Raw genomic sequence first — 26,024 nt, forward strand, 5'->3', positions numbered from 1 at the left:
AGGACTTTGTGCTGTCTCTTAGCCTCAGACTTCAGAGGCCAGGACCCTGACCATCCTTCCCTTCTACTGCTCTGATACTATCCCTTTGATGTGTAGATTGCTACTCTCAGGGAATCTTCCTTCCTTCCAGCCTGACACCTTCTCTCCACTCTATGCTATTCTTTTCCATCTTGGCACCATGAGGGCAGGACATGCTTCCTGCATCTCAATCCATCCTAGCTAGTTAGACTAGATTAGAATCCCATCTCTACTCTATCCTGTATAGAATGGAGTCCTTGCAATAAAGGACTCATACTAGTTTTGCAAAGAAAAAGAGGTTCCATGTGTACCTTTGTTTCTTGTCAGCACACACAAACCAGGTAGACTGCTGTGTTATGTGCCTTGAGCTCTCTCCTAACCCAAAATAATCCTTCACTTTATAAGCAGCAGTTAACACATGCCGGAGTGGTGTAGTGATTAAGAATATCTGACTAGTATCTGGGAGTCCTGGGTTCAAATCCCCACTTGTGCCATGGAAGCTTGTTGGGTGACCTTGGGCCAGTCACATTCTCTCAGCGCAACCTACCTTACAGGGTTATTGTGAGGCTAAAATTGAGGTGAGGAAAACAATGTAAAGCCGCTTTGACTCCCCATTGAAGAGAAACATGGGGTACCAATAAATTAATAAACATGCAACTTGACTCTTAGAAGATATCCCTTCCCTTGCATTTTAGAATTATCACTAACAAAAATAAACAGTTCACTTAAAAACATTTAGTTTACATGATTCAGTAAGAAACCTGTAGGAGAACATTTCAACCTCCCAAGGCACTCAATGGAGAGCCTCAAAGTAGCTGTTTTACTGCAAAGGAATTTCAGAAAGAGACAGGAGACTGCTGAATTACAAATTGTTACAACACTCAGGACAGTGGAACCCCCAGGCTTAACAGAGATGTCAGTTTTTTTTAATCTCACTACACATTCTAAATCATTCAGTTCTCACTTATACCCAGAATTAAACTTTGTTGGTCTTAAAGGTGCTACTGGACTCAAACTTAGTTCTCACATCTGTCGTTAATTCTTATTACCTGTATGCTAATTTGCTGCTATTCACAGGCCTTACCAGCTGTGTTATTTTAATCTTAGCTGTACTTATGCATATTGACTATAATTAGCCCCTCCTGGCAACTAACCCCCCCACCTACATGTAAAATCTGTTTCAATGTATCTAAGGAAGTGTGGATCTACATATACTAAGTCTCTCAGTTCCCCGCTTATACCCAGAATTGAACTTTGTTGGTCTTGGAGGTACCGCTGGATTCAAATTTAGTTCTCACACATCTGTTTGTTAACTCCTATATTTGTATGCTAATTTGCTGCCAGTCGCAGGTCTTACCAACTGCTTTAATCCAATCTCACCTATACTTATCTCCCAAATACTTATGCATCTTGACTCTAACTAGCCCCTCCTAGCAACTAACCCCTCCTCTACCTGTATGTAAGACTAGAGAAAAACAGTTTCAACCTATCTGATGAAGTGTGCATGCACAGGAAAGCTTATACCCAGAATTAAACTTTGTTGGTCTTAAAGGCACCACTGGGCTCAAACTTTTTTCTATTGCATTATTAGACCAACACAGCTACTCACCTAGTGGTTGTTATTTGCTGCAGCAACTATCCCAACTTTTCCCTTGTAGTTCAAGGTGGCCTACAATTCCAAAACAATAGAATGCCATACCTTGCCGTTCCAAAGAACAAACCTACAGCTCAAATTCCATTAAAAGCTCTAGCCAAGAAAAAGAAAAGCACTACAACACCTTCCCAAAGCTTCCACAAATAATGTAGCAATGTGAAAAAACCTGGTTATGTCATAGCTCCTGAGAGGAACCAGAAGTTTTACAAGAGTAATATCTCCTTTTATATATGTGATTCCTAGACCATAAAGGGCTTTAAAGACTGTAACTAACACAATATGTTTATAGGTGCCAGTTTTATCTTCTGGCTAAAGTTCTGTACCTTTAACGGTTATATGACTGAGAGCCACTTACTAGCTGCATAAGAGGGAAAGCTACATACATGATTTTTCATTGTTGCTCTGGTAAAGCTGTTAAAGGTACAACAGCCTATCTTAAACAAAACAAATATCCTCAGAACTAGCACTATTAATTGAATACAACTCACAAGTTATATTAAACTCAGCATAATTCTTGCTAGATAAGAGGAAGCTAGCCTCAATTAGCAACACCTTTCTATTCATAAGGAACTTATCTTGTATATCTACGAAAGGGCACCACAAAAAGTCAGAGATAGTAATACAGTATACAGTTACTAATACCTAGAGCTACTAATTATTTACATATCAGCTTTAACAAAAAGAACTGTATTACAACTCAATCAAAACCATTGCTATTTAAAAAAAACTAATTACCTTTTCTAAATCAATTTTCCCAGAAAACAAAAAACCCCTCAATTTAGTTTCACAGCTAAACAACCATAACTTACAACCACCTCTTTTTCCTGCTACTGCACATTTGTTCATTTGGCAGCTAAGTGGCTTCTATTAACTAATTGCATCAATCACTGTGTTAAACACCTGAGATAATTTAGCCCTCCCTGATTATGAAGAGAAGGCACCAATGAATATGTGGGTAAAATATAAAGACGGAGAAAGAATTCTAGGATCTCACTAGGCTCTGACACTTCTATGACTATTTTTTTGATTTCTTAGAATCCTTCTATGTTGTATGTTCAGACTTTCTATGTAAAGTGAACATACCTGAAATATTAGCACAGATGCCAGTAAACAAAGCTCCTTTCTTGTAGGAGGCCACAACCTGTTTCTAGGAATGTGGAAAGTGTATATGAAGAGGAACAGAATAACTGTCTTTCTATGACAATAGATTCAGGTGGGTAGGGGGTGTTAGTCAGAAGCAGCAGAACAAAGTTTGAATCCTGCGACACCTTTAGGACCAACAAAGTCCTAAAGCTTTTGTGTAAACTTTTGTGTGCACACACAATACCCAGAATCAAACTTTGTTGGTCTTGAAGGTGCCCCTGGACCAGTGTTCCCTCTAAGCTGAGTTAGTGTGTGCTAGCTCACCGTTTTTTAGCCTCTGGCTCACACATTTTTTTTTATTTTAGCCCAGGAAGGATGGCTCCAGAGCAAACTAATATATGCGGTAGCCAATTTCTCGCTCACAACTTTAATGGTGGTAGCTCACAAAGTACAATTTTTGCTCACAAGACTACACAGCTTAGAGGGAACATTGCCCTGGACTCAAACTTCCTTCTGCATCTTTCTGTTACTCACCTATGATGCTAAGTTCTTTCTCAAGAAGTGTTAACAAGCACACTAAAAAATTGTCTGACCACTGTTATTTCCTTTATCATGTCTCACATTCTTTTTAGATTATTCTGGTTTTGTTGCCTTAAGAAATGAGATTTCAGCAGAGTACAGCTGAGATTCAGGAATTCAGTTTAGATTCCATAGCAACCTTTATTTGTGAACTAGAACTTTGGCAACATTCAGCAGCCCCTACAGACCCCAATCAATAAACAAACTGAAATGTAAAGGTAAAGGTTCCCTTGCTCGAAAGCCAGTCGAATCCGACTCTAGGGTTGTGGTGCTCATCTCCGTTTCAAAGCCGAAGAGCCAGCGCTGCCCAAAGACGTTTCCGTGGTCATGTGGCCGGCATGACTAAACACCAAAGCGCACGGAACGCTGTTTTTGTTGTTGTTGTTCAGTCGCACAGTCGAGTCCGACTCTTCGCGACCCCATGGACGAGCTCTCTCCAGGCCTTCCGGTCTTCTGCCGTCCTCTGAAGTTGGCTCAACTTCATGTTCGTTGCATCGATGACACTGTCTAACCATCTCATCCTTTGCCGTCCCCGTCTTCTTTGACCTTCAATCTTTCCAAGCATCAGGGTCTTCTCCAGTGAGTGCTCCCTTCTCATTTGGTGGCCAAAGTATTTGAGCTTCAGTTTCATTATCTGGCCTTCCAGGGAACAGTCAGGGTTGATTTCTTTGAGGATTGACTGATTTGTTCTTCTTGCAGTCCAAGGGACTCTCAAGAGTCTCCTCCAGCACCATAGTTCAAAAGAATCTATTCTTCGGCGCTCGGCCTTCCTTATAGTCCAGCTCTCGCAGCCATACATGACTACTGGGAATACCATTGCTTTGACCATGCGGACTTTTGTTGGCAGGGTGATGTCTCTACTTTTTATCATGCTGTTTAGGTTCGCCATCGCTTTCCTCCCAAGGAGCAGGCGTCTTTTAATTTCATGGCTGCAGTCACAGTCTGCGGTGATTTGATGACTAGGGAGCCATGTACCTGATGTTATCTGCAGGTCGTCTTGAAGAAACAGGCTCTGAAGAACTGCTCTTCCAAAAGCAGCATCAGTTTTAGCACAGTGCATCACCACCAGGAACTTCTCAAAGGCTGAAGTCAGTGAACCAATAGCAGACCTGCAGAGATATGTCACCAAGTATCTGGAGAAAGTGGCAGAATCAGGAGCCATAATGACCCTTTCACAGTACTAGCTTGCTTGATACGTTCGCATCAAACTTTAAAGCCAGGCATCTTTCCCGGCATTTGAAAGACATGTTTGCACTCACTGGAGAAAACCCTGATGCTGGGAAAGATTGAAGGTCAAAGAAGACGGGGACGGCAAAGGATGAGATGGTTAGACAGTGTCACAGCGTCTTAACCACTTGAGCCACAGCAGGATGTACCGAGGATCAAATATACCGATCAAGGATCTAGTGACCGTATGTTAGGGGTTTTGAAAGTTTCTGCGGTTTCTAGGATTTGTGTTTTAAGTTACTTTGCAGTAAAATTGGTGCGGTTTGTGGCACTACAATAGAACCTGGACAAATGTAATAGATCCTCGATCCTAATTGCTTGCTTTGTATTAAACACACACATACACACAATTCCATTGTCCTCCAAATATGTATGACATCCGATGTTTAATTCTGAAACATTGGTAAAATATATTCAAGGAAAATGTTTCAAATTAAAATTAAAAGAGGCAACATATTACTGAGAAAGGAATCACAAGCCCAACGACATCAACCAAACCAACGAGCCTTTTGTTAACCGAACTGAAAGCTTCCTTAAGCTACTCCAACTCCCCCCCCCCGTCCCATAAAAACACAGCACTATGATTGGGCAAGTTGCTGTAATTTCCTCCAGTGCCCACATCCAAGATGGTATCGAAAGAAGTAGGCGGTCAGTCTCAAAAATGGCCGTCCTGTGGGTGTCACCTGACGCTCCGTGGGAGGGGGAGACCGTAGAAGGCTCAGTACGCCTGCGCCAGCTGACCGAAAGGCTGAAGCCGGGCCGGAGTTACAGGTAAGAAACGGTGGCTAGCTCGGTGCGCGGCAGGGCTCTCGCCTACCCCCCCCCCTCCACCCCGATTATCTTCTGCCCATTAGAGACTTTTATTTTGAATCGTTTCTCTTCCTCTGTGGTGGGGTGGTCTTCTCTTTCTGTTTCATACAGCTACGCCTCTGCTGAGTAGGGTGTCTTCCTGTTGCCTGCGTAAGGAAGGGGTTATCCCTCTGGCAGCCCACTTCCGCTTGTCTTGTTTCCAATTTTACGCACAGCTGGACTGGAGGCCGGCTTCTTTTTCACTTGCGACCACTCCCCCTATTATCTGTAGAAGTGAGCAGGGACTCACGAAAGCTCATACCGTGCTGCAAATTTTGTTAGTCTTTAAGGTGCTACTGGACTCTTGCTCTTTTCTACTGCTACAGACAGACTAACGCGGCTACCCATCTTGATCTAACTATTAATAAGCGTGGGTCTCCCCCCCCCCCCGGACTGTTGCGAGGAGACGGTATCTGTAAACTTTATGTACATACAATTTGCAGTGGTGGTATTTTTCAACTGTAGTTGTATCTGAAATTGTAGCCTCTATGCAATGAATGTATGGGGGCGAAAGGCAGAACAAATTCAGAATAAACCTTTGTTGATCTTAAAGTGTGGCTGGACTCTAAATTTGTTCTACTGCCTTCAGACCAACACGGCTGACCACCTGAAAAAAAATGCAGTTGCTCGGAGTTCTCTGATTGTGTCTGGAAGGATCTTTGTCTCCCATTTTTAAATATATAATGTTCTCACACCAGTTTCCTTCCTGATCATTGTGTAACCTGCTTTTGTATAAAGAACAATTGTGGGGAACACCTTTTTACCTAGCTATTCAGGTATCAATATGTTGTTGATTCCTGGTTGTTTCACAGCCAGAGTTCATTAGTTGTAGATTTTCCGGGTTATACAGCCCGGAAAATCTACAACAACTATTCAGGTATCATTTGGAGCATCCTAAGAGACTGCCTGGAAACATCAAAGTACAGTGACCTTGCTCTAGTTCCCCCCCCCTTTGAATGTTTCAGATATTCTGAAAACATCTGCATTTTTATGGGTAGCGTTGCTAAGTGTCTTCTCTGTGTTGAACACATAAAACCAGAAAGCAATAGTTCTATTATGACTTCTCATGATATAGTGTTATGTAGGCAAAACTGAAATGCTCTGTACCCTCTAAAGAGTGTGTAATCTGAAAAAAATGATTAGCTAGCAATAGAACTATAAACAGCATCCTGATTTTTGCATCAAAATGCTGTATGTTTTTTTGAGGTGGGCAACTGAATTACTGCCAGCATTCACAGTAATGTCACACAGCAAAAGAGCTCCACGTTCTTCCTACTATATTAATTAAATGCAGCAGGTCTTGAGGTCTGTTTTGCTAGCTCAGGTTGGGCTGTCTTTTTCAGTTATGTGGAAGCATAGTTTCTCAGCCATGGTTTACAGTGCAAGCCTAAGAACACTTTGCAGAGAGGAAACCCTGTTGAATAAACCTCAGCAGGATTCTGAGCAGACTTGCTTAAGGTTGTTCTCTTAGATACACTTTTACTACTGGGTTGCATAGATTTAAAAGGCTGTCTATAGTATGAGTCAAAGCTGTGACTGTACTTTCTTGCATGAGGAAATGTTTACAAATCTGTTAAAGTAAATCAGGTGATATTGCTGAAATGTGAGGACAACTTTCTATTTGTTTCAACCTGGGGCCTCTTTCAGGAAATCCTTCAAGGCACAATTTATAATTTGCAGTGGTGGTATTTTTAAATTGTATTCTCAAGGCAGTAAATGAATGAAAAAAAATGCAGTTACTCTAAATGTGTCTGGAAAGTTGCATACTTAACTAAGAAATAATTCAGTCTTGAACCCTATCCTTGAACTCATATTTTTAACTAATTTTAGTAACCCCATTCAAGCCAGGATGATATAATTAAATATATGTAAGTTTTTCTAGGAATGAGTAACTAACTGAATATCCCAAAGATGCATTATAGGAATTTTGTTTTCATTATTTGGTTTTAGTGATGCTACCTGCTAATGCCTTCAAGTTAAAACAGTGACCTTACAGATGTACCAGTGGAACTGCTTCAAGCATTTTCCTCTCAGTGTGTCTTCTCTACAAGGTATTGTAGGTCAATCATTATATGTTCACTGATTTCTTTAAACATGAGTGAGCTGTCGTGAAAGGAGCCCAGTGTTGGCTGGGACAAGCAGAAATTTCCTCCAAGTGATCAGGGTTAGGGTTAGGTTCAGTTGCTTTGTAACTCTGGAAGCTATGAATGGTGCTGCTGGCCTTCCCATCACTTTCTAGAAGGGGATACATATTCATATGTACTATCTTCAGAACAAAGAAGCCTCTGAAGGCTGCCTGCTGTGCACTCTGTCTCTGTTTTGAAAGGAGGGAGAGAAGAAAGGTGAGAATCCCACATGCTGCCTTTAGAGTAGATCTATATATAGTAGTGGCTCAAGTGGTTAAGACGCTGAACTGCAGGCTGTGGAAGGTCAGTAGTTCAGCAGTTCGAGACCCGAGTGTGCCGCATGATGGAGTGAGCTCCCGTCTCTAGTTCCAGCTCCTGCCAACCTAGCAGTTCGAAAGCAAGAAATTGCAAGTAGATAAATAGGTACCACTTTGGTGGGAAGGTAACAGCGTTCCGTGCGCCTTGGTGTTTAGTCATGCCGGCCACATGATCACGGAAACGTCTTTGGGCAGCGCTGGCTCTTCGGCTTTGAAATGGAGATGAGCACCGCAACCCTAGAGTCGGACTCGACTGGCTTTCGAGCAAGGGAACCTTTACCTTTATATATAGTAGGGCAGCATCTGGAGATCCCTGAGCCTGATGGACTGACTGCTCTCTCTCCCTAGCAGAGGGATCAAAAGAAAAGCAGAATCTTATTCTTCTGTGCTTGCCTAACCGGTGTAGTGCAGTTAGTCTCTTCCATTCTTTCTCTCCTTAGGAGAGTATCAATCCAGGCACAGCCACTACCGTCACCTGAGCCAATGTGTTAGGCTTCTCTGAGAGCCCAGTGCTCAGTCTCCATAGTGTTGGCCAGGCTCTGAGTGCTGCACTTCTCTTGCCCTCCCAGGGTTAAAACCTTTATCTGTGGACAGGAGAATGGTACAGTTTTCTTTTGTGCTTTGCAGCAGAGAAACAGCACTCTGCTAATGGCGTCTGATCCCCCCTGTCTTCTAGGGATCAGATGGGGGAGGGGGGAAAGGAGGAATGTAAAGTGTTTTTCAAACAGCCTTCTTTTTCAAAATAGCTTTTATTTATTCGGGAATTAAATGTGCAAGGAATGAACCCTACTTTTAAGAAGGAAGTGAGGAGGAATATTAGCCTGCAGTTGTTTGGAACTAGTACAGGTTAATTAATATTTTGGAAACTTCAATTAATGCTCAAGACTAACCATAGAGTCTTGGGCTAGTGAGCTACATAAAAGTTTGTATTCTTCCCAGACCTTGACTCAATATGCTTGTGTGAAGAACAGAGATATATACTAACTGTTTGGGGTAAGCATTCTCTCAGCCACATCATGCATATTCTTTCAAATACACACAGTGTCCTTTGAGGTGCTCCAAATGGAAAGGAGCAGAGAGAGTGCTTATCTATTCCCCCCCCCCCCTCCCAGTCTGGATAAAGCTGCTTGAGAAGTAAACAAGAAGCCTCTCTTTTCCTCTTACCTGCAGCAGTAACTTAGCTTTTTGCTGTGATTCGCTTTTAAGCTGCTGAAGAAGGATTTAGAGCAGTGATGGCGAACCTTTTAGAGACCGAGTGCCCAAACTGCGACCCAAAACCCACTTATTTATCGCAAAGTGCCAACATGGCAATTTAACCTGAATACTGAGGTTTTACTTTAGAAAAAACAACCCATACATTAACTTAAGATGATCCAAACAAAGTAAGGAAAGCAATCCCAAATGCTTTCATTTACTTAAAATTATTTGGCAGAGAATTCGACACTTTTATGATGGTCTGGGGCGATGGCACGTGTGCCCACAGAGAGGGCTCTGAGTGCCACCTCTGGCACCCATGCCATAGGTTTCCCACCACTGATTTAGAGTATCTTGGTATATCTGCTGCCGTATCAGTCAGTACCCTTGAACCAGGACTTTCCTATAATATTTAGAAACAACACTAGTTGACATGCCCGTGGAAATGGCACCTGATTGAAAACATGCTGAAATTGAGTTAATAGGAAGTCCTGGAAGTTGTAAAGATTGGATAGGAATGTCTAGAAGGTTGGAGATATCACTTGCTGCCCCTTTAGACCACTGCCACCCAAACTGGGGGTGGGGCCAATGGGATAGAATGGGACACCAGCAATGTGTGCAGAGTGAAGGGTTTAGAGGGGCTGTGTTAAGCATAGGCAGTAGCACCAGAGAGGCAGGAGTCAGGTAAATACAGGAGGAGTGGCGTGTGAAAGATACAGTAAATTTAGATACCATATTTAGATACAGTAAATTTGGATACAGTATTTAGATACAGTAACTTTATAAAGTGTGAGAAACACTACTGTAAGTATATGGTATATCTCTCTAGATTACATAAGGTAGACTTCTTTGGAGGGACTTGCCATTTGAACATTCTTCATTGGGAAAGCATCCTTGTCTTGGGATGAAATATATTGTCTTGATGGAACTAGATGCCCTGAGAAATGTCCATATATCAATACTGGTTATCTGTTTCCAGCTGGCAATTAAGCATTAAAAGCACCTTATAAAAATACACTAGGTACTTCTCCATGTGAAAGGATCTCTCAGAGAGCTCTGAGTCTGGTAAGAAGGCTGTCGCCATATGATGGCTTGGCTTAACAAAGCTGCTTTACCACCCTAAGATAGCCTGAGCCTGTCCAATCCTATTATTTGTCCTCTTTTTGAACCAAAAGAACTGTATGCAGTTACATTTCTTATTGCAGACTAAATGGATCTGTTTCTTCAGGAGAAAAATGCACATGAACTACTTGGTTTTGTTACCTTTCTGACAGGAATGATGATGGTTTGGACCCAACAACGAACTAGTAGGTGCTGGAGGGAGAGGCCCCATTGGAACTGGAGGTGATGAGGGCAGCAAAAGGACTCAGAGTGAACCACCATGGCTTCCCAGATGTTGGCTTGTCTCTCCAGCCTCCCCATTGCAGTGGTCTATGGGTCCCTGTCGCTCTTTATTTCCATTTTGCACAATGTGTTTCTCCTCTACTACGTGGACACCTTTGTTTCTGTTTACAAGATCGATAAACTTTCCTTTTGGATTGGGGAGGTAGGTTTTGAACTTTGAGAGTTAACGTGTTTGTCAGAGCTGTTCAGTGAGATGAAGTCTGTGGCTGTTAATGGGCTAGTAGCCAGCTGTTGAAGAACTAAAGGAGGGGTTTCTCTTGCATGGGTGGGAATCTGCTTTCATGCCTTGTGTTTAATTTTGAGGTGATGATAAACCAGAGGGGTGCAAGAATTTTGCATCTTCTAGCTGTGAATGAGCAGTACTGCAAGCAAGTCACTTAGGTTGCTGGCATACATAGGCATTATTCTGGAACAATTCTCATGAAAACACTTGTGTCAATCCCTGAAATAAAAATACTACATAGAAATAATAGACTTTGACTCTTTATACCTCGCCCTGAAAGCAACTTACATGATTCTAGAAATGTAATTCTCTTGAATTGTACCTCTCCCATTAAAGGGCTGAGGCAAGGGCCTATCCAATACTGCCTTTCTTAAAAATTCTAGTCTTCCCTTCACATACCTCTGTGGTCATCTTGCCACTTTTTCCTCTTATGACTCCAAACATGGTGATGATTCACTACACTGGTTTCCCAGGAAAAATCTACATGCTATGCAGCACTCCCATGAGGGTCTGATGTGCAGAACAAATATTGTCTGTTTCTCATTTCACTGATTCCTTTATCAGAAGAGTCAGAAAGGTACTTTATCCTCAGTGAGATTGGCTGGTAATTATAGAGGTGGGTGGAATAAATTTTGTCCCCTCTAGAGTATTGTAGCAAGGGAGGAATATAGTCTCTCTTAACATTGGCAAAAGAGGAATAATCTTCCAGTGCTAGTATATGTCAGAGGAAATGTGTTCCGTTATTAGCCTGGGAAAGGCAGTGGGGTTTTTTCTTCTTGTGTTGATGAGATATATTTTTGCATTTGTTCCTCAAAGCTTTATGGAAGTTCTCTCTTAGCAGAGATGCCAAATGGGTTTGATTATAATTCTGGCATTTCTTTCCTTGAGTGCCTGAGAAGCCAAAATCACTACCTTCATCAGCTTGGATAATGGTGGGCTTTGTCCTTTTTTGTTATGGAGTTCCATATGATAAAACTGCTTTTTAGTATGGAGGGATTTGGCAATGGGCATAGAATGGGTATTTGTGATTATGAGCATGCCAGATATTGCATTTGGTAGTCTCCAAGATGAGCATTATTAACAGCAAATAATTCATTCTGTAATGTTTGAAACATTTGTCTTCAGCTTGCATCTCAGTGGGTATACCATATTTTCATTCTAGACTGTGTTTCTGATCTGGAACAGTCTCAATGATCCTCTCTTTGGCTGGCTGAGTGACCGGACTTTCCTCAGCACACAACAGTAAGCAGAGTGTCATATATGTCCTGTGTCAAGGCATTGAGAGCTTAATAGCTATGAAAAGTGGAGAGAAACATGCCAACTAGTATGTTAAACTAACCAAAATGAGCATATTAATGTACAAATTAATAATTTTAACCCATTCAGTTACACATGCATCCAGACCAGCACCTCACTGCCTTTCGTATTATTCTTGTTTTCCTTCTGATGCTAATCTTTGGGAATTTCGAGTACATATATGAATCCTCCTCTTGGAATTGGAGACTTGGTTCTTTTGATCCTTCAAAAGAATGCTGAATTTCCACAGTGAGATGGGATTGAACGTATACATGAGTGCAACCAAATAAATTGAGTAACTTTTAAGAAGTGGAAAGAGGGACTGGTAGTCAGTGCAAACTTTCTTGCAAAGAAAAAACCAAGAAGTAAATCACTAAATACTGATGAATAATGATGGGTATTAGAGAAGACAGAACAAATGCAGATTGACAAGGGAGAAAGCATTAGGCTTTTAACAGCAGGTATATTTCAGATTGTGGAATGAATCCAACCAATTTTAATGGGAATGTTCTTTCTTCTGTAGGTCTGGAATAGAGATCTCCTCTCCAGAAGTGGTATTGAAGAGACTCAAGGCCCTAAACCACAATGGCCCCCTTTTTGCTTTGTCATTCCTGGCCTTCTGGATTGCGTGGGCCCACCCAGGTTTACAGTTTCTCATCTGCCTCTGCTTGTATGACAGTTTCCTCACCATGGTGGATCTCAACCAGAATGCCTTGCTTGCTGACCTTGCTGTGTCTGCAAAGGATAGGACTGGACTCAACTTCTACTCTTCACTGTTCAGTGCCATTGGCTCTCTCTCAGTCTTCATGTCCTATGCTGTGTGGAATAAGGAGGACTTCTTCTCTTTCCGGATATTTTGTGTGGCATTGGCTTTCGGCTCAGCAGTTGGATTCATTGTGGCCACATGGGTGCTGAGGCAGAGGTTTCAGAGTGAGGGGAAAGTGAAATGGGACGAAAGAGCAGCTTTAAAAGAGTAAGCGCTATCTGGTTGTGTAATTTCTTTCCTCATTTAAACACACCACCCAATGAACAAAATGTATGGCTTGTAGACTAAGACCAGCTGTTTCCTCAACACGTCCCAGCATTTGTATGGAGGTCTGTCAGTCACCTTTTAAAACATCCAGTGCAGAAGCTTCAGTGTTTGGACAGGACATGTGTGCAGACTAGGGTTGCCAGACTAGGGTGGTGGCTGGAGATCTCCCGCTGTTACAACTGATCTTCAGGCGACAGAAATCAATTCACATGGAGAAAATGGCCACTTTGGAAGGTGGACTCTATGGCAATACACCCCAATCAAGTCCCTCCCTTCCCCAAACCCCTCCCTCCTCAGGCTCCACCCCCAAAATCTCCAGGTATTTCCCAAACCAACCACTACCTAATTTGGTTTTTATTGACACGTAATTTAGTCCACCACCTCAAACTTATATTAACAGTGCTGGAGATAAGGAGAGATACATTTTTATCTATTAGTACACTCTGCCATTCAAGAGAACTGTGAGTTCCAACTAGCACTAGAGACTGATCTGAAATACTGTTGGTTTTGATGCTTCCAAACAAATAGCAGCAACCATTTGCTATTTTGCCTAAGTAGCCTTGTTGCAATCTGAAATTTGTTCTGCACTTTGAACAAGCCAAATTGCAACACCTCAAGATTTAAAAATAAGCTACAGATTTCTGGGCTTTTCCACAATACTCTGAAACATCTGTTCCCCCTGAAACACACGTTAGTATTTGTAAAGCAGTTTCAATCACAACAAACGGTAGATAAATATAATGTTTCATAAGATCTGCACAGGCTGGAAGCCTTAATATGACATGCATGAAGTTGCCCCAGGTTATCCTCACTTTAACTCTGTGAGGAAGTATAGCCAGGTGAGAACTTTAACTCTGGCCTTCCCATTCAAAGTTCTGCACTCTATCCACACTGCACCAATAGCAGCTGTTTTTAAAATGTGGTCATTTGTTCCTCCAGACTGTATGTAGACAGGCCTTCTGTGCAGCAGGAGAAAAGGATCACTCTGGCAGAGTATCTCAGACAGCTCTCCAGGCATCGCAACTTCCTCTGGTTTGTATCTATGAACCTTATACAGGTAGGTATAGCACGGTGTTCTCTGTAACAAAATTTTTTGGCTGTTGAGGTTAGATAGGAAAACATCTAACATGCTCACCTGTAGAGCTCCAATCCAGTAGAGTCTAGGTGGCCTTCTACATGATCAAAATAAGTCTTTATTGATCCTGAAGCTAATGTACTGTCCACTGTGTCCAATAAACATTTGGCATGGTATAGATTAGGTGATAGGATCTTTGCCACATGAATTTCACTGACCAGCCCATAGCATGAGACCAGCCTTAGAGAAGTTTCATGTGAACTTTATTATACCCCATGACAATAGCTCTGTTTTTCATGAGCATCAAAGAAAGGCTTTCATTATGTGTCCCTGTAATAATAGAGAACTTCCTCTAGTATGGCTGGTCTTCCCAGGCTCAGTAAAGTCGTCTTGTTTTAGATTATTGTGTAATAATTGTGTAAGCCGCTCTGAGACCCCTTGGGGTTTGAGCGGGATACAAGCCGAGAGTATAAATAAATAAATAAATATTATTTGAATTGGTGCTTAGTGGGGGATGATAAATGAACAGAAGCCAGCTTTTACTAAAAAAGAGCATTCTTTTGATCCTCAGCCTGTAGCTCTAATGCAAGGGGGGGGGGGATTATAAGGTATTTTTAAACCTGGAACCGTACCTGGAACTGCGTGGTATGTGGTGGACAGCACCAATTCTACTCTTGGTTCCATTTAGATGTTGAGGCAGTTTTAGCAGTGCAGACAACCCAGTTTAGTTGAATATTGGATGTACAAGCAATGGTATGTACAGATTTTTGTGCTTGGAACCTTATTGGAGCACAGCATTTTAGATAGTTTGAGAAGGTATGAAAAAACATGTTCCACCTCTTGCCTTCCATCTTCCATGTGTAATAGTTGTTTTACTCACAGGCTCTGTTGGGAGATCTTTGTGCACTTCTGAGCTGCTTGGCATGACATCTACAATTGCTGTGCTCTCCAGGAAATAATTTGTTTCTGCATGATAACATGTAATGAACTGCTCTGGATAATTATCCACTGGCTAACTGGGTTTAATAGGAAGACTTCCTGAGTTAACAGGCATCTGCTATCGAGCACTGAATAGTCTGTTGGCCTAAATTGTGTAGTTAAAGAATTGCATCTCCAATTCACAAGCCATATGAAACCACTCCCATTCATATAGCTTGTACATGTGACTGGTATCAAGAGTTTTATTATTTTCAGTATTTTGTTTGTAGTCCTGCCGTCTTACCTTAGTTACATTTTCACATGGGTCATCTTTCACAGGTTTTTCACTGCCACTTTAATAGCAACTTCTTCCCTCTCTTCTTGGAGCATCTGCTGTCGGATCGTATCTCTCTGTCCATGGGATCGTTTCTGCTGGGTAAGTCCAAGGTGGGAATCTGAAAGATGTACTGATTCTTGCTTTCTAGAAAGTGACAAGAGAATGCCAATTCTCTTCATTGGCAAAGGTGCCAAGATCCCTAGTTCAGCTGCTCTCCCACCATTTTGTGGAAACAGTCTTCCTTCCTCTTGGAGTGGAATTCCACACCTGCACAGAATTCATACATGGTACAGAGCCCAGACCACAGAAATTGTGGCTGTTAATGTGGGGTACAAACCAGTTGTAGCTGGGGGGGGGGTTTCCACCCCAACCACTGTTTGTTGATGAAGAGCAGAGCCATATGTACTGCATGTATGGAAATGAATTGCTTTATTCGAATTCTGAGTATCATCTTTTTGAAGTCAAATTTTGCAGATATTGTCATACACAAGAACAAGAGTAAGCTAGCAAGTTTAAGTTTTAAAATGAAAATTTTACTTACGACCTAAATACTCCCCAGCCCTCACTTCATGTCTGGGTCTGCCTTGAGGACTTCATATCAGATGTGCACTCAATTTCCCACTGGGACCTCCGTTCCCTGGAGCAAGGGAGCCTGATTTGGATCAAGGCCATAACGTGTGTGGAGGTGGTGCTTCAGCGTTCTTTTTGCACAATTTTCAGGACCTGGAATTTTGCTGGGGGTGCTGTGGCCAGTTAGGGACCCCACAATTGTAAGGTATACATATGTTTCCCCAGTGGGGCAAATAGCATCCCAGAGGCCATTTACGATTGGGAAAACAGCAGTGGGGGGAGGCCTGAGTATTCTCTCACCATGGGCCTGATCCACACTGAGCTCCCACCGTACCTGGGAATTGAGTTCTTTGCAGGGAATTCACAGCACACATCTCAATGTCCTCATGGCAGACCTAGACACACAGTGTAGATGCTGTCATTTTGCCACACTTAGGTTCAGGTTAGTAAAGATCCCTGGTTAAAAAAAAAAAATGGAAGCCAGACCAACCTGAGATCTTATTCAGGGTAGGTTTTTTTTTTTTTGTAATGGTACTATCTGCCATGCTAAAGGCTGCCTGACCTATGTCTGATTAAGCAGATAGGGAGAATGAAAGAGAGCCACATCTGACCAAGAGAAGCAGAACAGATTAAGTGGCTGCAGTTGAGTTTCTGGCTGTGAATGAAAGATGTATCCATAAGAATTGCAGAAGGATGAAAAACTGATGGGGTTTTCAGTTAGAACATCTTTGGTTATATAGCTCCAAGCTGCTGTGCAAACAACATAACTAGAAGCTGGAGCTACTACTGTGCTTCAGCCTAAACAGGATTCTTTTACTTATTATGCATATGCGTGGAAGTGGTGAGACTATATGACCTCAAAGTCCATTTTCTGGTTGATTGTAGAACTCATGTTTCCTGCTAAGGGTAAAGATCTGTATCTCATGTTTATCTTGTGATTGCAGTGATGCACTGTTTGATCCTCTTTTGTTTTGTTTCCATTCCTTCTCAGGTGTCTCCTATGTAGCCCCTCATCTCAACAACCTCTATTTCTTGTCTCTCTGCCAGAGGTGGGGTGTGTATGCTGTGGTGCGAGGGCTCTTTTTCCTGAAACTCTTCCTCGGTGTGATTATGTTCCTTGCTGGACCAGACTGGATTTACCTGCTATGTTTCTTCATAGCTAGGTATACCACTTAAGTAGTATTGCTCTGAGGAATGGGGCTGGGTGTGGGCTATGAGTGCATTGGGATGTTTGACTAAGTATTGGCAGTGTTGAAAGGGTAATCCAGAGTCTTGATTCTCAGCTATGCACTTAGCTATTTGTATTAGCCAAGAAATCTGGGGAGTCTGATCAGAGTCGTTTTAGTGTTTAGTCATGCCGGCCACATGACCATGGAAACGTCTTCAGACAGCGCTGGCTCTTCGGCTTTGAAACAGAGATGAGCACCGCAACCCTAGAGTCGAATTCGACTGGCTTTCGAGCAAGGGAACATTTACCTTTTACCTTTAGATCTATGCACGGCCACTCTGGTTTCTCTTCAGATCACATAAGAGCCTGGAATACTGAAAAACTCAGTGATTTAAAATAAAAGAATCTAGCCTTTGAGAATGTGGGAAGTCAATGTTAAAGATATGCTAACATTCAGAGGTCATTTCGGGGGGGATCGCAGTTCCCCTGGGTGAGGTACGGGGGGCGGGGCACATGACGAAGCCCCGCCCCCTGCTTCCGGCCCTCATTCAGCCAGGAGGAGGCAGGAGAAGAGGGGAGGGTAAGTTGCTTCCTCCCTGCCTCTTCCCACCCCTGCCTGCGGCCAGGGAGGGCCTTCACGGGGCTTCCTTGCACTCCTGCCGGCCTTGCAGGTCCACCGCCAGGCCCTGCATGGGGCTCGGCAGCGGAGCTGCAAGGCTGCCGCCGGCGACCGGGACCGTTGGGGGCGGGGTGTGTGGCCTTATGACACACTTCCGGTGATGTCAGGGGGTGTGGCATATGCTAATGAGCTCCCCTAGCTCTTTTTCTACAAAACGCCCCGTGCTAACATTCCCTGCAGCAGATTTAGAAACCGGGGATGCTGATGATGTTCAAGTGAGAATTTTAGCAGTCAAAGAATGACTTTACTCTTTCCTTCCTTCTGGGTACTATTCTGAATACTTACAGAAAAACTAGTTAATCTGTTCTTTTTTTTTTAACTTTTATTCCTGTATTTGCTTTCTGTGCCAAGAATTTATCTGCAAACCCTCCAGGAGTTATTTCACTGTGTGCTCAGAGTACTTGTCCTACTGAATCTCTGTTTTTCTCCCCAGCAACCGTGTGTTCACTGAAGGGACATGCAAGCTGTTAAACCTCGTGGTCACTGACTTGGTAGATGAAGACCTGGTGCTGAATCAGAGGCAGCAGGCTGCCTCAGCCCTCTTGTTTGGCATGGTTGCCTTGGTAACCAAGCCTGGCCAGACCTTTGCCCCTTTGATTGGCACCTGGCTACTGTGTGCTTACACAGGTAGGTGATGGTTAGGGCACTTTCTTTAGTGGTTGAATGGGACTTGAGATAACAGTTGCTGGTTTTCTTTCTCTCCTGAGAAAACATAGCAATGACAGCTGGTAATATAGTCAAGGATATCAATGTGTTCACTTAAATCATGTGTTAGTCGGTAGCAGTTGTTTATTTTTAGTGAATATTTCATTAAAGGAACTTCTGTACATATTGTTCTTTGTATTGTGTGGCTAGATGGCAAATGAGGAAGGTTGCCACCCTAAATGGCAGGTTAGAACCTAGTCTGCCATTTCCACATGAGAATTCTTCCTGACACTGAGTCTGCTTGAGTTAGAGGATTTCCCCTAACATTTCATGTGTGGAATCCTTCCTCCCAAGCAAATCCTCCGGAGCAGATTCCAGTCAGCTGGGCTTCATTTAAGTGTATTTTGCTCCTTGCAAGGGAAATTAACTAAGTCTGCAAACTGAAAGTGATGAAAAGGAGACCATTACATTTAGGGCTAATGTAACAGTTTGTAGAATAGCTTTTGTTTTGAATAGAGATCATGATTGCCATCTTGTTACTGGAAATAAAATATCAAAACCATAATCTTCATACAGTATAAATGGGTCACACTTACTTTCTTGCTGCTGTTGTCTCAGGTTATGACATTTTTCAACGGGATCCTCTGAACAAAGTGGTGAGCGCTCAGCCCATGCTGGCTTCCAATGTGGCCTGGGAACCAACCCTTCGTCAGGGCTGCTTCTACCTTCTTGTGTTTATCCCTATTACCTGCGCACTACTTCAGATCTTCAGCTGGTCACAGTTCAACCTACATGGAAGGCGCCTCCAGACGGTGAAATCTCAGCGTCAGAACTTAACAGAGAACTGGTCTCATGAGATCAAAACAATTTGATTGCCAGGGGAGTCAGCAGCCAGTGACACTTCCCATATGTAATTTGCATGATAAACTCATTAAGTAGGTGGAAGATCAGCTACTAACTTAGGGATGAAAAGTTATATCTGGACTGGTATATGGTGTTTCTGCTGTTTTGGCATTTGAGTAAGGGCCAGACTACAGATGATATTGGGGATCAGTTATCTGATTCCCCCAATGTGTAGCTGATTGCTTAAAAGCAGCCATGGAGCAGGAGGATTGGGACCATGACATTAGGAAAGGGAACTCCCCCCATTTCTTTCCCCAGTGAAACCAGTTCCTCCCCAGCTGCTTTTTGAGGCTAAATTACAGCTTGGGGTTCTCCAATCACAGATTCCACTGTTGCATACATTAGCCCTAAGTGGGAAAGGGGCAAGTTGATATCTAATCAAGCCAGCTTTGATTAGTGAAGAAAATGGACATTTCTGAGTTATGTTGAATTTCCTGCAAGCCATCTCTAGCACTGAATAGTGCTTGGGAACTCAAAAGCTTGCATCACTGCTCATAAATAGAAGTTTGTCCAGAAAGTCAGCAGACTACCTTTTTGAAAAATCGCCTCTACTTTTCTGGTTGCAACTGGTCATGAAGAAGCACAGCCAGATCACTGGCAAGGGAACAAACCATGCATATTGAGAACAGGGTGGCATTTTGAGACCTGCCGTCCCATCCCCCCCCCAAAAAAAAACACAACACACATTTGTATACAATCTTGTATCGAGAGGGTGAGATTCAGTTTCCCCCTTTCCTTATACTTTCTCTTTATAGTGGACTATTCAGAAAACCATCCTTTTCGCTCTCCCTCTTAGATTAAAATTGTATCCTGAAGGCAGGCCAGCTTTACTGCGAAAGGTGGTTGTTTCACTAAAGAATAGGGTATCCAGTGCTTGCAAAACAAACACAGCATGTAGGAAAACAGCTCGTACTTAGTTTCAGGTGAGTAGCCATGTTGCTCTCAAGTAGAAGAGCAAGATCCAGGAGCACCTTTGAAGACCAGCAAGCGTTGCATGGTATAAGCTTTTGAGAGTCAAAGCTTGACAGGGGGAGCTTAGCCTATTCCCTGGGAATCTCGTTGGCCTTTGTGGTATTGGACTCAAATCTTGAGCTTGTGCTATAAATTGAGAGAACCGTCATAGTAATACTTGTCAAAAGAGCACATGGAACTGCATTGCTAGACCCTGGCAGTTAGTGTAGGGCTTTGTGCTTAAAGGGCAGACCCTGGAATGGGAGTAGGGCTGTGTTAGGGGGCGGGATTCAAGACAGGTACTTGGCAACAGGTTTTCTAGGGCAACTGGTCTAATCTTTGGATGAAACATGTTCTGAGACTACAGTCCTCAAGAACTGCTGGAAACATTGTTTCCATGGAGAAAGCAGCCTCCTTCCTTGGATGATACTCATGCTAGCGGGGTTTTTTTTGCTGCATTAGAACTTGGTGTGTAGTCAATGTTTCTCATACTTGTCAGCAATGGGAGCTCTAGGGCATCTCTGCTGATCTGTGAGACTAAACAGAAGTCCATTACTACTTCCATATGTCTGTGGTGATCTGAGGCAATGCTGGTCGACATGACTCATTAGAGAGATGGCATAGCCAGCTTACTCTACCTAGCATCAGTGTGGGAAAGAGCCCTTCGTCTTCCAGGACAATATCCTGTTTTGAACCAGAACAGGTTGCTGTTAAGTGGAAACCTCTGCAAAATTGATTGGAAGAAATGATTGGTCATTTTGTCCTAGACCTTAGGTTATACCCCAAATGATGGTCAAAAGAAGCTCATTGTGTAACTTCCTTAATCAGTGTGAGCTAGTAGCTGACTTACTGGTATTTCACCTCTGCAAGAGTGGTAGACAGAAAATCCAGACTTGCTTTGTTCCTTGCCATCTGATCTGACAAGTCATGAGAGAAGCTGGGACAGTGCCAGGCTTCCCTGAAGTCATGGCTTTGTCTCCAGGGAGCAGAAACCACATCCTGCCCTGGATAAGCAATGAACCGGTAAGGCTGTGCGCTGCATGCTCCAGGGTGCATGCAGAGGCTTGTGAATCAGAGTTACTGACTTCCCAGGAACTTTCATGCGGACACTCACTGTTGGGGTGGAGAAAGAAAGAAATGGGGGCAAGGCCAAAGTTCTCTCACCTTGGGCTGGGTTAGTTTTGCAGAGAAGAAATGATGTGGAGCTCCCTGGTCCAACTTTCAGGCTGTTTTGGGTGCTGAAGCAGCAGCAGATGCTGCCACTGCAGTGTTGTACAGGCCACCAAGCCACCTATTGCTGTTAACTGCCATTTTGCCTTTAGAGTGGCAGAAGACATGTTTACTTTCAAAAGGCTTTTTTACCATTTGATGATCTCATTGTAATTTATTCTAATTTAACAAGCCATGTGCATCATTCTTCATTTCATTAAAAAAATCCCTTTAAAAACTGTTTCTGTGTGGTTACTTATGCATACCAGTGGCAATTAATACTGGGACTAGTTAGAGATGTACAGTACCCTTAGCCACTGTGGAGGCGTTTTCTGCCCCCACTCTGCTGCCCATTGTAGCCTTGTCATTTCAGCCTCCTGCCTGTATGCAGATGCCAAAACCGGCTGTCCTGGAGAGTAGCCAGCCCTGAAGTGGAAGCTTTCCAGTCAGGAAGACCCAGTCAACTATACAGAATGCATGGCAGCTAGGAGAGTTGACTGTGCAGTAGTCCTCCCAGGGGTGAGCAGGAAGCAGCTGGAGCCTGGCTTTTGAGATTATGTGACCACACTGCTGTTGCTTGAAGGATTCCTGGATTTCTAAATTCGTGAATCATGCTGCTTAGCAGGCTGCTACCACGCCAGTTACGTAGGTATATATTAGTTGCTAGACCATCCATATACATGAAGATTATACTAAAAACATTCTTATAAAAGCAGAATACATAATGTAAGCAGAATTAAAAGTTCAGCCTAGTTATAATCAAGAATTCTACTTGTGAGCTGCTGGCATTCAAGCTGTGAGCGAGCCATTTGGCTGCTGCATAAACTAGTTTGCTCTGGAGCCATTCCTTCCTGAGCGAAGACAAGAATGTGTGAGCCGGAGGCTAAGAAACTGTGAGCTAGCTCACACTAACTCAGCTTAGAGGGAACACTGGTTATAATACAATTTCTGTATTCAGTTATGTAGAGAACTATGGCACAACAACGTAAGTTGGGTGCAGCCAGCTTTTTCATTTGTTTCCACCCGATTCCTCTCCTTTCTGTAGTCCTCGTCTCATAATCACTTTTGTACATTTTTGTGTGCGTGCTTGAGCTTGCAAGCCTGGAAGGCATGTTGACTTCTTGCAACTCCTAGTGGGGCTAGGATGTTTCAGAGGTGGCTTTGATATTACCTGCCTCTGTGTCCTGGCCCTGGTATTCCTTGGAGGTTGGCCCTGCTTAGCTTCCGAGATCAAGCTTGCCTGGGCCATCCAGGTCAGGGCAAGCGTAGTTTTTTTCGAAGGTCAAGGGCCAGTGCTCAGTTCATTCTTGGCCACAGAGAAACTACTGTTTTCTGTAGCACTTAGGAGTTACTCTGGTGTCTCTTATGAAGCCAACTTTTACTGTACCTTCAAAACACTTATTTTTCCATTGCAGGCAGAGATACCACCTTGCCTGCCTCTCAGCATACCAAAACCAAGCTATTCTTTCCACCTCTTAAAATATTCTGGAAACCTGCCCAGTTTCCTCTAGGTCTACTCCCACAACTTTCATCTATATTCCAGGTGTTTTATCCAGACTTGAAACTTCTTAATCAAATCAGCATACCAGGATTATCTTATTCACCCATCATAGTGAACGCATCATCCTGTTCCTTTTGATCTTCTGCAGTCTTAAATTCCTAGTCTCTTCCATCTTGGGATCCTCAATTTTTTGTTTTTAACATATTCTAGTATTTATATAGCCATAGGTAAAGGTTCCTTTGCTCGAAAGCCAGTCGAATCCAACTCTAGGGTTGCGGTGCTCATCTCCATTTCAAAGCCGAAGAGCCAGCACTGTCCGAAGACGTTTCCGTGGTCATGTGGCCGGCATGACTAAACACCAAGGCGCACGGAATGCTGTTACCTTCCCACCAAAGTGGTACCTATTTACTTGCAATTTCTTGCTTTCGAACTGCTAGGTTGGCAGGAGCTGGAACTAGAGACGGGAGCTCACTCCATCATGCGGCACCTGGGTCTCAAACTGCTGAACTACTGACCTTCCACAGCCTGTAGTTCAGCAGCCATACACACCCACTACTGATCCCCAGTTTTGGCTCCCTACTTTGCTACCTGTTAACCTAATGAGGAACAGCATGGAAAAACCACATGTTTTGCATGTGGGATGTCTTAATGTCAGTCCCTGTCATCTCCAGTCGAAAGGTCTCAAAAGACAGCAGGTGTTGAGAATGACTTCCTGGGCTCTTCTGAACTGCTGCTAGAGGGAGGAGACAATGCTGAACTAGACCAACTAATGCCCCAGTGCAGTGTAAGGTAGATTCACAAGTAAATCTTAGCTATTTTAAAGATTTCTCTCTGTGCCTCCCACTGGGTATCTGTCATACTGTAGATTCCAAAACAGGGTGTAAGAACCCAGGTAGACAACTAGGGGTTAGCAGTCCTTGTTGATCATGTTCAGATCCTTTACATTATCTCTAGACATTGGGAATACTTCATGCAGACGGTATCATATATGCAATGGATTCCCCCCTATGGTCTGTCATTATTATGACCAAGCACTCGGGGAAAATGAAATGTTGTTAAATACACTTTTGGATCCACCACGGGATTTCTACATGGAGTGTGGACATAGCCCCCTCTTCCTACTGCAGCTCAAAATACCCCTGCTGTCTCCTATCTGCCAGGAGCAAACCCAAAAGGGCATTTTGGGCTGCAGTGCGAGAGACGTTCATGCTTCAGAGGTGGAAACCTTTTTGGTCTACAGAAACACTCCTACAGCCCAAGCTGTGGTGTACTTGAAGAAGCCTATAGCAAAGCCTGCACTTGGTCTGCAGCCACCATCTCCACTTGAAGCTTAGCTGAACTATTTAAATGCAACACCCATGATTAATCTTAAACAATGTGCCCTGAAGGGATTAGTATTTTATTTAATCTGAGGCAAAGTTTGTTGCTTCTGATAAGATATGTGAGAGCCTGGAAAGGGGAAGAATGGAAAAATTGATATTTTCCCCAGGGCACTTTGGGGGTTTTTTGCCAGAAAAATTGGCAAGTATGAGGGAACACGGGGGGGGGGGGGGGGGTTGAAGCCTATGAAATATCTCTCTTTGAGTGAGAAAAGCCTTGTCTTACAAAGCATTTGACTTATTCCACGAGTACAGCATGAAAGAGTCTGAAGACATTCTCAGTTTTTCTCCAAAAATCCCCTCTTATATTATAGACATTGCAATATTTTCAAGGAGTTTTTGTTTAAATGTAAATAATTTTGGCAACAATATGCTATAATTTGTTTAATGATAGTCTATTATCAAGGAGTCCAGTGTTCTCAGGTTTAGTGTAGCATCTGAACCTGTTGGCAGTCTTACCCCATGATGACTTTGAGACGGTTTGTTCAAATACACTTCCTTTTGTTTACTACATAACATGTCTTCAACTTATTTTTCCTAGTAATCCCTGAAACATCATAAATTAAAAATACATGTGTTGTGGTAGCTAGGGTTGCCAACTCCAGGCTGGGAAATACCTGGAGACTTTGGGGGGTGGAGTCTGAGGAGGGAGGGGTTTGGAAAGAGGAAGGACTTCCATGGGATATATTGCCATAGAGTCCACCTTCCAAAGCAGCCATTTTCGCCTGGAAATCAGCTGCAACAGTGGGAGATCTCCAGCCACCATGAAGCAGTTAGTTAAGTGAGAGTTTCTGACTAACCCATGTTAGAACTTTCTCCCTGAAGAAACCATAGTAAAACAGAGAAAGTGGTCATGGGATTGAAAGCATGCAACCAGTTTGGTGTAGTGGTTAAGTGTGCGGACTCTAATCTGGGAGAACCGGGTTTGATTCCCCACTCCTCCACTTGCACCTGCTGATGTTAGCTTGGGTCAGTCACAAGCTCTGGAACAGCTGTCCTTGAAAAAGAGCAGTTTGTGTCAGAGTTCTCTCAGCCCCACCCACCTCACAGGGTGTCTGTTGTGGGGAGGGGAAGGAGTTTGTAAGCCGCTCTGAGACTCCAAGTGAAGGGCGGGGTATAAATCCAATCTCTTCTTCTTCTGTCCATTTGTCTGTATGTTTGCTGTTTGAATGCTTCTGTCCTCTTGTTACTATTCATTTCTCTTGTAGAGTTCTGTACTTCTTTGGTTTATCAAGTGATGGGAGATATAACTGGATTAAGCCATAGCTCAGTAGTAGAGCATCTCCTTTGCATGCAGAAGGTCCCAGGTTCAGTCCCCACCCTCTCCAGTTAAAAGGATCAGGTAGCATGTGATGGGAAAGAACTCTCTACCTGAGGCATTGGACAGCCACCCCCGGTCAGAGCAGATAATACTGATCTTGACAGACTGATGGGTCTGACTTAGTAAAAGGCAGCTTCCTATATTCCCAGTGTATGTTCTAAACAGATGGATAAACTTGGCACCCACTGTTCAGGAGTACACTGAAAGTATATACTGGCACTCACTGTAAGGAGCATCAGCTCCAGGAACTGTTCATGTAAAAAGGATAACAACCCAACTCGTTCATATTTCAGGATCTGTTCTATGATCGTAGTAACAAACAGGATAACACTTTGTATATTAACAACTTTATTAAGTATGTTGGG

At 43.1% G+C, this 26,024-nt stretch overlaps 1 protein-coding gene across 1 annotated transcript; it reads left to right on the top strand.

Annotated features, from left to right (window-relative positions):
- Positions 1 to 5,282: 5,282 nt before the first annotated feature.
- MFSD13A (major facilitator superfamily domain containing 13A) lies at positions 5,283 to 20,279 on the top strand. The gene is made up of 10 exons (XM_015420106.1): positions 5,283 to 5,332; positions 7,361 to 7,461; positions 10,322 to 10,593; positions 11,837 to 11,916; positions 12,494 to 12,943; positions 13,943 to 14,060; positions 15,336 to 15,432; positions 16,895 to 17,066; positions 18,184 to 18,377; positions 19,014 to 20,279. Exons 3-10 carry the CDS (start codon positions 10,429 to 10,431, stop codon positions 19,265 to 19,267), a joined length of 1,530 nt encoding a protein of 509 aa, XP_015275592.1. The 5' UTR covers positions 5,283 to 5,332; positions 7,361 to 7,461; positions 10,322 to 10,428; the 3' UTR covers positions 19,268 to 20,279.
- The last annotated feature ends 5,745 nt before the right edge of the window (positions 20,280 to 26,024 follow it).

The sequence above is a fragment of the Gekko japonicus genome, unplaced genomic scaffold (assembly GCF_001447785.1).
Source record: "Gekko japonicus isolate JY-2015 unplaced genomic scaffold, Gekko_japonicus_V1.1 scaffold29, whole genome shotgun sequence".
Lineage (NCBI taxonomy): Eukaryota > Metazoa > Chordata > Lepidosauria > Squamata > Gekkonidae > Gekko > Gekko japonicus.